At 37.3% G+C, this 14394-nt stretch overlaps 1 protein-coding gene across 1 annotated transcript; it reads left to right on the forward strand.

Annotated features, from left to right (window-relative positions):
- Positions 1 to 1473: 1473 nt before the first annotated feature.
- On the forward strand, positions 1474 to 5320 carry LOC138837320 (serine protease inhibitor Kazal-type 7-like). Its single transcript, XM_070036004.1, has 3 exons — positions 1474 to 1534; positions 3772 to 3922; positions 5275 to 5320. The coding sequence occupies exons 1-3, from the start codon at positions 1474 to 1476 to the stop codon at positions 5318 to 5320; spliced, it is 258 nt and encodes an 85-aa protein (XP_069892105.1).
- Positions 5321 to 14394: the final 9074 nt, after the last annotated feature.

Raw genomic sequence — 14394 nt, forward strand, 5'->3', positions numbered from 1 at the left:
GAGATGAGGAAATAATGCATGCAGAGATTAAGTTATATAGCCTAAGGAGGTCACATCTTTTACAAGAAAATTTTCAATGAGCTTCATTGGACTCAGTGCTCACAGAAGATGATGTCACCTCCCCAAAACATGTTGAGTCCAAATTTTAGGGAGTCATGCCATGCCCTTTATACTTTGCTTAATATTGTTTGTAAGTGCAGAGTTTCAGAATGTAATTAATAAATCTACTAAGCAACGACCTAAATGAACAGAGTACTGCCTTCTCTAGGGTTTTCATACACATGTCTGTAGACAAGGAGCAGCCATTTGAACAACTGCTTGAACCATGTAGTTTACAATCTAACATCAGTAACCTACAGTGCTGGCTCTTCATTGATAACACCAAGAATTCCAGTAGCTGGGTTATAAGACAGGGTTTTCATGTACTTGATTATACTGCACATTTGTAACTCTCCTGATGATTACAATAGATCCCACTGGGACTGAGCACATGGGTATGGTTGCTGTTTTCCAGCTCCATCCATTTCATCCCTTTCTGGGTTTCAAGGGCCTGGCTGAGAAAGGTTGCATTCATTTTCTAACCTCAGTAACTGGTGAGGCCACAGGGCAGTCATAGAAGAGTGAGGGAGAGTGACAGTAGGGTCAATTTTGGTCTGGAACATTCATTTCATTGCTCAAAAGGAAATCCTCAGAAAAACATCTTCACTTCACCTAGTCATAATATCCCCAACATTGGTTGTTCTGTTCCTATGACTGCCACAGTGAAGGCCATGTGGTTCCATTAACTAACCATCATTAATTCAGATGTAGTTTGTGTGAGAAACAAACCTGCCTTGTTAATATCACAGAAATCTTGCGCTTCTGTGTTTCCACCATGATTCCCAAGTCTTGCAATTGGTACAGGCCCACAGCTTGAAATGGCATACTCAAGATCATACAGGTAGAACATTTCAATACCTTTCTCCAAGCCTCATAAATACTTCCCTTTACCAAGTCCCAGCTTGCTTCCTAAGCTCATTGCTGCAAAACTAAAGTCTTACTTTCCCAAAAGTCAAAAATATAAGCATAGCATACAATCAAGCAAACTGGTTTAAAAATCTTCCATTTGGGTAAAAAATAAGGATGTTTGAAATGTCTTCTTATTTCACAACTTGCCCAAGAAACCAGCACTTAGTCTCTTCAATGTGAAGGTTACAGTTCCAAGAGTCCCCACCTATAGGACATGCAGAAATGTATTTCTTACCTCAGTCAACCTGTTTGTCATAAAGGAACTAGCAATTAAGTGACAGGGACTGCAATACCACCTGGGGTGTGACATGCTTTGGGATCCTTTCAGAGCCAGCACTGACTCTGGCTGACCTCACAGGAAAGGTGGAGAAACCAAGGGTTGTGTATAAACATGATCCCTAGGGCATGGCACATTCAGCCCTGTGACCATCGTGGAGCAGCCCCTGCCTTGCTGTCATCTCCACCATGAAGATCTTTGGGGGTGTCCTTCTGCTCTGTGCAGTTACCCATTTCTGCAGCAGCTCAGGTGAGTCAGAGGACAGTGCTCACCCCGCCATTGATTGTTGTTCCAAGCAGTCTCTCATGGGACGTATGGATTTAAAATGTGCTAATCTGTAAGAGAAATGGCTCTAGTCTGGAAAAAGAGATGCTTAAGCTCCAGTTCTTAGTTAAGAGATTTTGGCCTAATGTCTTCTTATTTATGTATTTGCATCCCATGGCCCAAAAAGAAACCCTTTATTTTATCCACAAGTTGTACATGGCAGGCACTGGAAGTTGTTAGCATTACTAGATACTATTCTTCAGTGCAAAAATGCAACAAAAAAAAAGAACTTTCCCAAATCAGTATAAGGGGATCAAAATAAAATACACTTTTCCAGGAACCAGAATTCAGCAGTTCAACTTTTTTTTTTTTTTTTTTTTTTTTTTTTTTTTTGCCAGTCATGGGGCCTGAACTCTGGGCCTGGGCGCTGTCCCTCAGCTCTTCAGCTCAAGGCTAGCGCTCTACTACTTGAGCCACAGCGCCACTTCTGGCTTTTTCTGCTTATGTGGTGCTGAGGAATCGAACCCAGGGCCTCATGCATGCAAGGCAAGCACTCTACCACTGAGCCACCTTCCCAGCCCATCTGCAGTTCAACTTTTATATGGTACCAAGTGCATAATTGAAACTTTTCTAACACACTTGTTTGTTTATTATTTGTCAGTATTAGGAATTAAACTCGAAGCCTCATGTTCTTACTTAGCTTTTATGCTCCAGGCTGGCACTAGGCCACTTGAACCACACCTCTGTTTCCTGTTTTTTAATGTTTAGGTGGAGATCAAAGTCTCTCAGATTCATCTGGTCAGATTGGCTGGGATCCTTGATCTTCAGATCTCAGCCTCTTGAGTAGCTAAGCTCCCAAACATAAACCATCAGTGCCTGGCTTTTAACAACTTGTATACTCTTGAATTCCTTCATGTCAATATGGAAGCAGAGGCTATGAAAAACAATACGAGGCTCCACACTCTTATTATTATTGTTACTGGTTTTGAACCATTACCAAAAGTACAATAAACTCCAGAAATAATTATCATTTCATCAACAAAATGAGAACAGTTAAAAACTTCCCTTGCCTAAATCAAGAGATCCTACCCCATTAGCTATTCAACTTTTTTAGCAAATATCTGAGATTTTTTACAAGGATAGGGATACACTGAGACTTGTTGCCAGAACAGATGCAGTCTTTTATAAGAGTAGAAAAATCACATTGCTTAATGAAATCCCAGCCTTTAATTTATTTTAACATTTCCATCTATACTTGTATTTCAGAAGTTACCAGTCAGCCTTCAATAATGGTGAGTATGTTGATTGACATTTCAATTTCTATTGGCTGTCGTTTAAATCAACATGGTTAACCCAGTGTGCTTATGGAGGAGAAAGGGGGAAACAACCCAGATAAAAAAATGTTCTCATCTCCACAAAGAATTTTGGCATAAACATTTTTAAAAATCTTTAAAAAAATATTTTTATCTAGAATTAAAGGAGAAAGTCAGCTTCCAGCTAAAAGATAGATTACATTTTCACGGAAAGGGCAGCACAAGACAGGCAGGACAGAGGTCCATCAGTCATTTGTACAGACTCTAGAATTAGATCCCAACTGTACTACTTATCAGAACTGACTGTATATGAGTTTCAGCATCATTCTAAGCCTTACTTTCCCTGTTTCCCTGTTTACTTTGTAAACAGAGACTAGTAGTATTTATGATATTTAATTGTTATCAATATTAAAGAAATTTTATGTAAGGTTTAAGTGGCTTGTCTGGTACTTTTTAACTGCAATTTTAACTGAATGTACAAGTGACAATAGAAATTTTTCCACTAGTACTGGTATTGATCACAGTGGTGATATTATTTCTTCTAAAAGTAGTCTTACTGGGTGCTAGTGGCTCCTGATTATAACCCTAGGCTGAGATCTGAGGATCACAGATCCAAGGCAGTGGAGGAAGAAAAGTCCATGAGACTATTATCTCCAATGACCTTCCAAAATGCTGGAAGTGGAACTGTGGCTCATGTGGTACAGTGCTAGATTTGGGCTCAGGAACAGAGGCCTTGAGGACCTGCACACACATACACACACACACACACACACACACACACACACACACACACACACACACACACACACACACAGAGCATTGCAACAGTATCAGAACCTGTGAGATGAGAATTCCAGCTGTTATAGCCTGTACAAGAGAGCTAGTGAAATGTGAGATCTGAGAAAAAAGAAGGATATTTTCTTGTGTCTGACCAGGTGGACTGCAGCATTTACAAAAAGTACCCAGTGGTAGCCATCCCTTGCCCCATCACATACCTGCCAGTTTGTGGTACTAACTACATCACCTACGGGAATTCCTGCTTGCTGTGTGCTGAGATCTTGTAAGTATCTCATGAGAAGAAAAGGTGATCTGGGCTGAGTTTTCTCCTTACATATTTCTCCTCTTTCTAAGATTCAGCTTAACATTCCGCAAACTGCACTTATCGCCACCCAGAATGTCTGGTGAGGGACAGAGAACTGACTGCAAGGTGGTCAAACCAGGGCTGGGCAGCTGCACTGCCCACTCAGATTACTCCCATGCCCATCATAGATGCTCAGATTGCTGTTAATTGTGGAAATATAAAACCATGAATTCCCAGACTGCTTTCTCTGTGGCCCAGAGCTTATACAGTGTCAATATAAACTTTGTTTTCAGTAGCAGAGTTACATACCTTTATAATGTGTGTGTGTGTGTGTGTGTGTCTGTCTGTCTGTCTCTGTCTGTCAGTCTGTCTGTCTTTCTGGTACTGGAATTTATGTCCTGGGAACTCTTCCTACCATTTTTTCCCCAACCAAGGCTGGCACTCCACCACTTGAGCCATACTTCAACTTCTGACATTTTTGCTCATCCATTGGAGATAAGTGTCTCATGACCTTTTCTGTCCAGGCTGACTTCAAATTACAATTCTCTTATCTCAGCCTCCTGAATAGCTAGGGTTAGAGGTGTAAGCTACCAGCTCTACTTTCATATGTCTTATTTAAAGAAATGGTCTTGAAATTTACACCTCCTCATCACTCAAAAAGGAGACTACTGTTCTACTTCACTTTTAAGATAATTAACAGCTTGATTCTTAGACAAACTGCAGTTCCAGCTTCTATATACTGAATTTCCCATATGTAGCCTTAAGGAGAATAAGTAAAAATAATCGAAAATAGATTCTGGTCATTGGACCAGAATTCCATGCACAGGTTTTGTTAAGTATTTTGTTTGGCTTGCACATTGTTTTTGAATAAATGTATGCAGCCAAGCAGATGTCATATTTTTGATGCAAGAGATGCATGTAATTTAGTACTTACTGTCATATACCAAGTCAGCTTTGTATCAGTGTTAATCCTACTTTTAACCCCTGGATTTTAACTACTTAATTTAAATTTTGTGTTTTCATTTTTTGTATAATTTTGGCAGAAACCACTAAGCTAGGGCTAATCCCAGAAGGCCAAGTCTACACACTTTTGTTCTATTTGAGACATTGTATTTCACATAAGGAAAGATTCTCTAACAGACACATACAGGGACCTTGATTATGTCCGTGGGCCATTGGGAGGGCAGTGAAGGTTCCGGCTCCATCCCAGGAGAATCTGAGGGACCAACGAAAGTGAGATTATAATTCATCATTTTTATAGCTCTTGACAGTTTTTATATTACACAGTTCTTCTTGTGTTCATGAATCTTGTTAATTATGTTTTCCCTTAGGAAAAGTGGTGGAAAAGTTCAGTTGCTTCATGAAGGACAATGCTAACTTCTCCATAGACACGGATAGATAGCACTGATTTCTTCGTTATCGTCTTTATTCCTGGAATCTGACTGACTTCTATTCATTTTTGCTGATGCTCTGGATGGGATCAGAACACGATTCAGAGCCATCTTTATGGCATGCTATTGGCCTCTTTCCTAATGTCTCATTGACAGACCAGCTGTGTTTTATACTTCAATAAAGAAATCTCCCTTCATTCCTGTTTGTATTTTTTTCTTGGGTCTTGTATAGTATCTCACTGGTAAAAGAAAATTGGAAAGGATACATTTCTTGCAACACACACACATATACACACACAATGCCAGTGAACTTTCTCTTATACCCTCTTTTAGTGTCTTTATCTACTAAGACCTACTTCTATGGACCATACTAGATCTTTATGTTGGTCTCTTTTCCAAAGTTCTCTTTTATTCCAAGGTAGAATTTGGGAATTTTAGAATTTCTTCCTAGAATTATGACATAACATCTTTACACACAGATGGAAAAGTAACTTCTAAGAGAGCATACTCATTGTTGTAGGGGTCTTATTGTTAGCACACTGTACTTGTTTAGAATTAAAATATATATATTCCAAGATCACCAACCTTCACACCCAGTGAGGCCATAGTACAAAGAAGTACATCTTTTCTTCCAATTAAGAGAATTTCAAATTAAAATCTATTTTCTCTACCACAAAAACCTGCAATTAATTTCAACTGCTTCTCAAGTCTCGTTTCCATGTCTTTTTATCCCGAGTCATCTTATCTGAATCCATTTTAATTAGGTATTTCCCTATTGAGATGCATTACAACATTTTCCAGAAACTGAATAGTCACCATTTTTGTCTGACAGATGCAGAGGAATTAAAACTCTTACCTGTGTACAAATCCTTTTTTATAACCACAGCCTAAAATTCCAAAGACCATAATTACAATATAGAAGCATTATTAGAATGAAACTTATGTGTTTGTGAGTGCTACACTGCTGACTAAGAGTAATGAATATAATGAATATTTTCATTATAAGAATAATGAGAAAATACTTAACACACAGTTACCAAGACCTCCTCCCTATTCTTATACTCCAGTAAAATCAGGACAGTCCCCTACAACTCTCAATTGCTATACAATCAGAATTAGAAAGTTTAAAAATAATTCCATATATAAAGGAAATACATGAGATTAACAGGAAATATCTATGGAGAAGGTGAAATTTGATCTGAACTCAATGTGGCAGAACTATGGCTCCCTCCTAGAGCCTCTTTAGCTCACAGAAACTGTACCTGGATTCTTATATTCTATTCTTCTATCAACTCATACCATCATCCACCTCATTCAAGCACACATCACCCAATAAGTCTCTATGAAGATGTGTGTCCATAGGTCCTTTAGAAGAGTATAGCCAGAACATCCACTTGCCAGTTTGCCCACAGTAAAGTAAGAACCTCCCCACAATGATAATAACACCTTGCTTGAGTCTCTAAACTCAGAGGTTGCTTTTCCTGTAGGAGAAAGTCACAAGCTATGATTTGCATTTCCTTCATGGCCAGAGATGCCTAGCATTTCTTCATGTGTCTATTGGCCATTTTTACTTCTTTTCCTGAGAAGTTTCTCTTTAGCTCATTAGTCTACTTATTAATTGGGTTGTTAGTTTTCTTGAGGGTTGAATTTGTCATTTTCTGTATATTATGGATATTAGACCACTGTCTGATGAGTAGCTGGCAAAAACCTTCTGCCATTCTATAGGCTTTCTTTTTTAGATTATTGGCTATGTCCTTTGTCGTGCAGAAACTTTTTAGTCTGATGTAGTTCCATTTATCAAGTCTTTCTTTGATTTGCTGTGCTTCAGAAAGTTTCTACCTGCTCCCAGGAGCCACGGTATTTCTCTTATTCTTTCTGTAATAGTTTCATGGTTTCACCCAGTTAGAATGGCCATTATCAAGAAAACAACTGATCGCAGATGCTGGTGAGGATGCAGACAAAGTGGAACCATAATACACTGTTGGTGGGAATACAAACTTATTCAACCACTCTGGAAACTGGTGTGGAATTCACCAAAAATGTAAGCATAGAACCATCCTATGATCTAGCATTTTCACTCCTAGGCATTTACCTAAAAGACTACAAATCAGGATATAGTAAATCCACAACACTACCACGTTTATTGCATCACTATAAGCATAGCCAAGGTATTATGAAGATTTACAGTTCAGTTTTCTTCTAGGAGTTCTCATCCAAGCACAAGATTTTGTAAAGACTATTCTCCAAAAACCTATAATACCATCATTGTTAAAAATCAATAAGCCCTATAGCCAATATCTCATTAGATATTTACGTACATACATATACTGTTATCAGATGTACCCCCTCTAGTACTATTTCTTGTTTTCTTTCCCCCCTTTTAAAGCAATTTTAATGGGCTTCATTATAAGGTATCCATTTTAAAGTAATCAACACAAATTATAAATTTTTGAGTTAATAGATAAATTAACTAGCCTAATGTAAACATTTTGCAATATGTACATGCAACAAAGTATTACATTGTATTCCCTTCATTTGTCTAATTATATTTTGTTAAATAAAGTAGAGCTTTCAAAATAAATTCACAGAAATATGACTTTAATTTCACTCTCATTTCTATTACATTGACCTACAGGTAATCCTTATGCCACACTGTTTTATTTACCATAACTTTAACTAACAATGAGAAGTGAATCCTTCCTCTTTCTTTCTTTTCTTTCTTTTCTTTCCTTTCTTCCCTCCTTTCTTTCTTTCTTATTTACTTGTTTGCTTGCTTGCTTTTTCCTTTCCTTTCTTTCTTTCTTTCTTCCTTCCTTCTTTCCTGTCCTCCCTCCCTCCATTCCTTCCTTCTTTTTTTTCTCTTTTCTTTTTGCCAGTCCTGGAGCTTGAACTTTGGGGGTGGGCACTGTCCCTGATCTTTTGTGCTCAAAGCTAGCACTCTACCACTTGAGCCACAACTCCATTTCTGGCTTTTTTGGGTTAACTGGAGATGGGTCTCACAGACTTTTCTGCTGCCCTAGCTGGCTTTGAACGTCAATCCTCAGATTTCATACCCCTGAGAAGCTAAGAGTACAGGGGTGAGCCACTAGCACTTCAAGATACTTTTACCTATGTGGACAAAATGTATTTCTGTAAGTTTTAGAAATAACGTGTCCATTTTTCCAACAATGGCAGCTGAGATTTTGATAGGGCTTATATTGATCTTTGGATCCATTTGGAGAATATTGCCATCTTAACATTGTCTTCCTAGATTGGATCATTTTGCTAGAAAAGCACTGGCGCAGAGGGCAAAATTTGAATGGGATGTTGAGGTAAAGAGTATGTGAAATTTATTGATTTGTTCGTATAACAGTAATTTCAAATTAAGAAACTGTGAAAATGCAGCCCTACTGATTGTCCTGCAAACCTGGTAAATCTGTTCTTCGGAAGAAGACCGTCTCCCAACCCCAGGGCAAATTGGAGGCCCAGCAGTGAATGCAGAACATTAATATCTATAAAGATATGGAAAAGATATGCCAAATAGGCTGAGATTTTCTGTAAAATCGTAAATAAACCACAAGGTTCTTACTAGTTTCCTCATATACAACACACATTGAAAATATTTCAAGATATCTTAGGAAAGGTTAGCTCCGTTTCATAGTGACAAAAGCTTTTGCTTCAGTTTATTTTTCAGTATAAACTGTAAGCTGCTTACAAGGTGTGCCTTACATAGAAAGAAGAGTGCATTGTGTTAAAAGACATTTCACATAATTCAGTGTCAATTCCAAGTACAAAGTCAAATGGGAATTAATAGTCAAGGAGAAAAAGGGGTGGGTTTGTGAGTGGAAAATTTCTTGAGAGATTATAAAGAATGGAGCATTGCTGCTAAAATGACCTGTCATAGTCTTATCAAAGCAGAGCAACCAAGAAGAGCTTTGTCAGATATCAAGAATAATCAGATATTAATTAAGCCAGGTTACTTGGCAGCATGAGATTAGAATTGTAGTTTGAGACCAGCCTGGGAAAATGGTTTGCAAGATGCCTTCTGAACCAACAGCTAGTGTGATATTAACAGTGTGGCATGATAATCATCTCTGCCAGTGTAAGGCTAAGATCAGGAGAAGCAAGGTTCTAGGACAGGGCAGAAAGGGAAGTATACTAAATTCCATCTCAGCGGAAAGAAGCTGAGGCTGGGAGAAAGAGGCTGAGACTGGAGATATGCATATCTGTTCTGGTAGGAAATGTAAAATAAGAGAACCATAATTGAGGTGTAAGCCCAGGGAGCAGGTAAGTGATTGAATACTTACCATCACCTCCACAAATGTGGAGTCTTGTGAAAGTTACTCTCTTGTTTAAAAACCAAAGCAAAATATGGCTCATTGGTGGCTTCTGCTAAAGGATAGCTCTGGACTCTGTTCAGTCTGAAGGCTTACGACATTAGCATCTCTCAATTGATAATAGAATGAAAAGGAAGAGTGGTTCTGGTAGGAAAATGTTAAAAATATTAGGATCAGCTGTGTTGAGCACTTTTCCTAAAAAAAAAGTTTAGCAAAGGATATGCAGTAATTTCAGTGCAAATGTGAGATTCCGTTTCCTTACCTGTAAATCAAATTTTTTAAAAATGAAGATAATGATGCTGGACAGATTGATTGTGAAGACCAAACTTCATAAAAGAAAGGAAAGTACCTATATAAATTTTAGTCTCCTATAGAGGTTAAAAAAACAATTCGTGGACGTAATTCAGGATTCATTAGGTTCTGGTCACTTGGAAATGGGATTTTCAGTTACCTGTCTTTTACAAGAAAAGAGTTCCAGTACCCATCTGACATCTTTGCAATATTCTGACACTGGAAACAGTTCATAATTCAGAAAGGATCTAAATGGCTGAGCATCACTAGATGTGAGTACTTTGAACTTCATTTGACACTTTGTTCCATTGAGGATTTCAGCTTTCATACTACTCTTGGCTCTGGCACTTACAACTATATTCAATGAGTATCTTTCATACCAATGCTTCTTTCCTGATACCAACAGTTGAACTCAACCCTAGCCACATAATATTGAGATATGCTCATTATATATCAATAGTAATGATCATCTGATGTGATTAAATATCAAGGGTTGGGTGGATGTAAATAGACAATGCATGTCAAATGCTAATCTGTACAAATACTTTGTAATTTGTTAGGGAGACCCTTATTTGGACTCTGTGCAGACTTGATTATATGTATTATATGTAATATATATTATATTATGTATAATAATTATATAAAATATATTATATAATTATATAATAATTACATATATTTTTATTATATTATATTATATATGTATGTTCAGTTGTGGAGTGTGCCTGGGCTTCTTGTGTTCACTTAGGGCTCTACTACTTTGAGCCACAGCTCCACTTCTGGTTTTCTGGTGGTTAATTGGAGATAAGAGTCTCAAGACCTTTCCTGTCCAGGCTGGCTTTGAACTGTGGTCCTCAGATCTCAGCCTCAGTAGCTAGGAGTATAGGCATGGGCCAGCAGTGCGTTGAGAAAGGTATACTTATATAGTGAGCTGAGAATTGTCACAGATTATCTCTTTGATAAAATTAGACTTTTCCTGAGTTTAATATTACAGTGTCTTTTTTTTCCCTTTTAGCCATAGGTTATGCTGCACTGAAAAGAGGGTCAGTACATCCATCCTGATATAAAAGTCCTGCTGCTAGCCAGTATCAAGAAGGAAACATTTAATGATCTATATTAATTAATTATCTATGTTTGAAGGCTTACTTTTTCAGTATAAAAACTTGGTTTTCAAAACTGCAGATAGCTGAGGATAAAATTGTCCTAAGGTTCTGAAGTTCATCTGATGTGTTTACAGTCCACAACCTTCAGTATGCTTGTAGAAAACAAATGTGGAAGTCTTTCCCAGGAATTTATCTGATTCCACAGGTAGCTCATTGTGGGTCCTTCATCCGCCCCGAGAAAGAGGATTGGGGTCCGAGGGTCAAGCACACAGCAAACACCTTTTAAAGCGGGGTGCGGGGGTGGAGGGGTGGGAACCACGCAGCATAAAAGGGAAGGAAAAGGAACCAAACAATCACTGTAAACCTATCATGCACCTAAGCTTCATCCAATCAGATTTTAACTTAAACAACTCGGGCTCTACCCACTCAACTTCCTTTCAACGTCATCTTTGCTGCCCATGTGCCCCACAGCTCATTATCTTGACTCTACTATAGGAATTTAAAACTCTAATTTTTAAAAAATTATATTTCTATTACCATTAAGTACTTGTCCAAAGGTATAACCAACCAACAAAGCAATTTATAAATACAATGCATCTTGATCATTGTCACTCATTTCATCATTCTCCTCAATTCCATTTGTCTGTGTAATGGAATGTGTAACAAGTTGTTATAATTATGGAAAAATTACTAATGATGTCATGAAAATTAGAACAGTTATCCCTGTTACTTTTCACACTTGTGTTTATATTGAAGTTTTGAGTAAAAGAAACAGCAGGAAATTTTATCCAGAAATTGAGCCACACTTTTGTGTGAGCCAATAAAGTAGTACTGCATTTTATTTTAAATTTTATTGTATTTTATTTTGTTGTGAAGGTGCTATACAGAGGGGCTACAGTTACATAAGTAAGGTAATGAGTACATTTCTTGTTGAACATTGTTACCTACTCCTTAGTTTTTCTACCACTATTCCTTCCTCCCCCATTTCTCCCCTACCTCCCCGAAGTTGTAAAGTTCATTTTCAGCATAGTGTCTTGTGAATATTATTGTTGCATTGGGTCACCTGTGTCCTTATTTCACCATTTTGTTATGCCCTTCTCTTCCCCAAATCAGACATTCTAGCTATGCAGAAGTCTGAGATAGGTGTTTTGGAGCTTGCCCTGGAAGCAAAGTCTGTGAAACTATTACCTCCAATGAACCACCAAAAAAAGCTGGGAGTGGAGATGTGGCTCAAGTGATAGAGTGCTAATTCTGAGCAAAATATAAAATCTCAGGGACAGCACCCAGGCTCCGAGTTCAAGCCTAGGACCAGCACAAACAACAACTAAAAAAAAAAAACAAAAAGCAAACAAACAGAGCCCTCCAATTTGTAGGAGTGGGGAGTCCCTGATGCCTTCATATCACACACATTCTGTCAGTAAGAGTGAATTACCCTAGAACTTTTAAGAAAACATAAAGTCATCCAGCTTCAGTTTCAGCTTGGTAATCTGTTGCTTAAACTCCATGTACAAAGAAATCACCAAGCATCATGGTCCATGTTAGATTACCTCCAAGGGCAAGACTTATTATGCATGCCCATCCACAAATTTTATAATAAGCTATGCTTATTATTCAGCTTCAGTAAGAAACTTTGCCAGTCTTAAGATCTCCTAATTATTGATACCAAAAAGGAAAATATGTGAAAAGTCTATAGAACTTGTTCGGTGTCAGAGTATTGGTTCAAGAAATTATGTGTTGAAACTGCAGTTTTAAAAAATCTTATCTTATGTAGGTATAATTTGTGGAGGGGAAGGGGAAAAACAAGTCGTTTAAATAAGGATACAAGTGGACCTGTTGCAACAATGAGAAGTACAAGTTGTCATGTCGAAAACGAACTTTACAACTTGGGGGGGGGGGAGTTTTGGTGGCAGGGGAGAGAGGATGGGAAGGGATGGGAAGGGTAAACAAAGGAGGAGGTTACAATGCTTGATAAGAAATGTACTCATTATCTTGCCCATGTAATTGTAACCCCTCTGTACAGTATTTTCACAATAAAAAAATTTTTTAATTAAATTAAATTAAATTAAAAATAAAAAAATAAAAAAATCTCATCTTAAAAATGAAACAACCAAAGTAAAATAATGAAACCCATAAAGAATTTTTCAAAAAGAGGTAGGGTGGCTAAGAAAACATAATAGAGGATGTAAAATTGATCAATGTACATTATATGTATTTATGGAAATATCTCATTAAGACCCATTTGTACAATTAATATACAATAATAAAGTAAACAAGATAGTCAAAAGTAATTTAAAAGTTACAAGGTAATCTTCTTTAAGTTGCTTATGTATTGATCTAGGACTTGAACTCAGGGCCTAGGTGCTGTCCCTGAGCTTCTTTTACTCAAAGCTAATGCTCCACCACACAGCTCCAATTCTGGCTTTAAAAAAAAAGCAGTTTATTAGAGATAAAAGTCTCATAGAGTTTATTGGAGATAAGAGTCTCGTGGACTTTTCCTCTCCAGGAGTCTTAAAGCAGTGATTCTCAAATTTTACCTTCCTGGGCAGCTAGATTACAAGTGTGAGCCATCATCACCTAGCATGGAATAATCTTCTTAAGTTGGTTAGCATCAATTCCAAAATAGAAAGTGATCGTTCATAGAAACATTTATAGAATTCATAGAAACATCTAGATGTTTTTAAGTACTTTCAAAATAATTATAAAATGAAAATAAGCAAATATTATATATAACATTATAGACTTTTACTTAATGAAAACTAAAATCTGAACTGGCTGCCAGTAGCACTGAGTACAAGTCACAGTAGTAGCAAAAAATAATATATCTAAATCCACTACAAAGAGTCCTCTAAACAAATGTTTCTTTAAATAAAAACAGTGATTAAGATGTTTCCAGGGATATAAACTAATTGCAGTATATTTTGATGTAATCAACCTCTGTTTTGAAAAGCTTCTCACATTGCCATTACTCTCTTTAAACACATCAGTAAGTGGGAAATTTGAGTACATATTTTGAGGTTCATTGGTGACTCATTCGTTACTATTTTCACTCTACAGAGACACTGGCAATGTACTTCAATTTGCATATCCTGGACCTTGCGGAATCTATCTTCTGAGTCCAAATGTCTTCTAGTATATCTACCCACAAGACATATTTCTTTTCCCACATAATTATGCCATTTTACCTAACCTTACCATCACTCATTAATTAATGTCTTTGTAGAATAAAGTAGACTTGAATGAAATAAATGCACCATTGACTCTTTTTTGTTGAAAATCGATTTTTAATTAATACATGCCTGTGACTATGGAGGCAGGGTGAAATCTTCTGGACTTGCTTTTCTTTGAGGTGA

This window comes from Dipodomys merriami, unplaced genomic scaffold, assembly GCF_024711535.1.
Source record: "Dipodomys merriami isolate MVZ:Mamm:240054 unplaced genomic scaffold, mDipMer1.0.p SCAF_27, whole genome shotgun sequence".
Taxonomy (NCBI): domain Eukaryota; kingdom Metazoa; phylum Chordata; class Mammalia; order Rodentia; family Heteromyidae; genus Dipodomys; species Dipodomys merriami.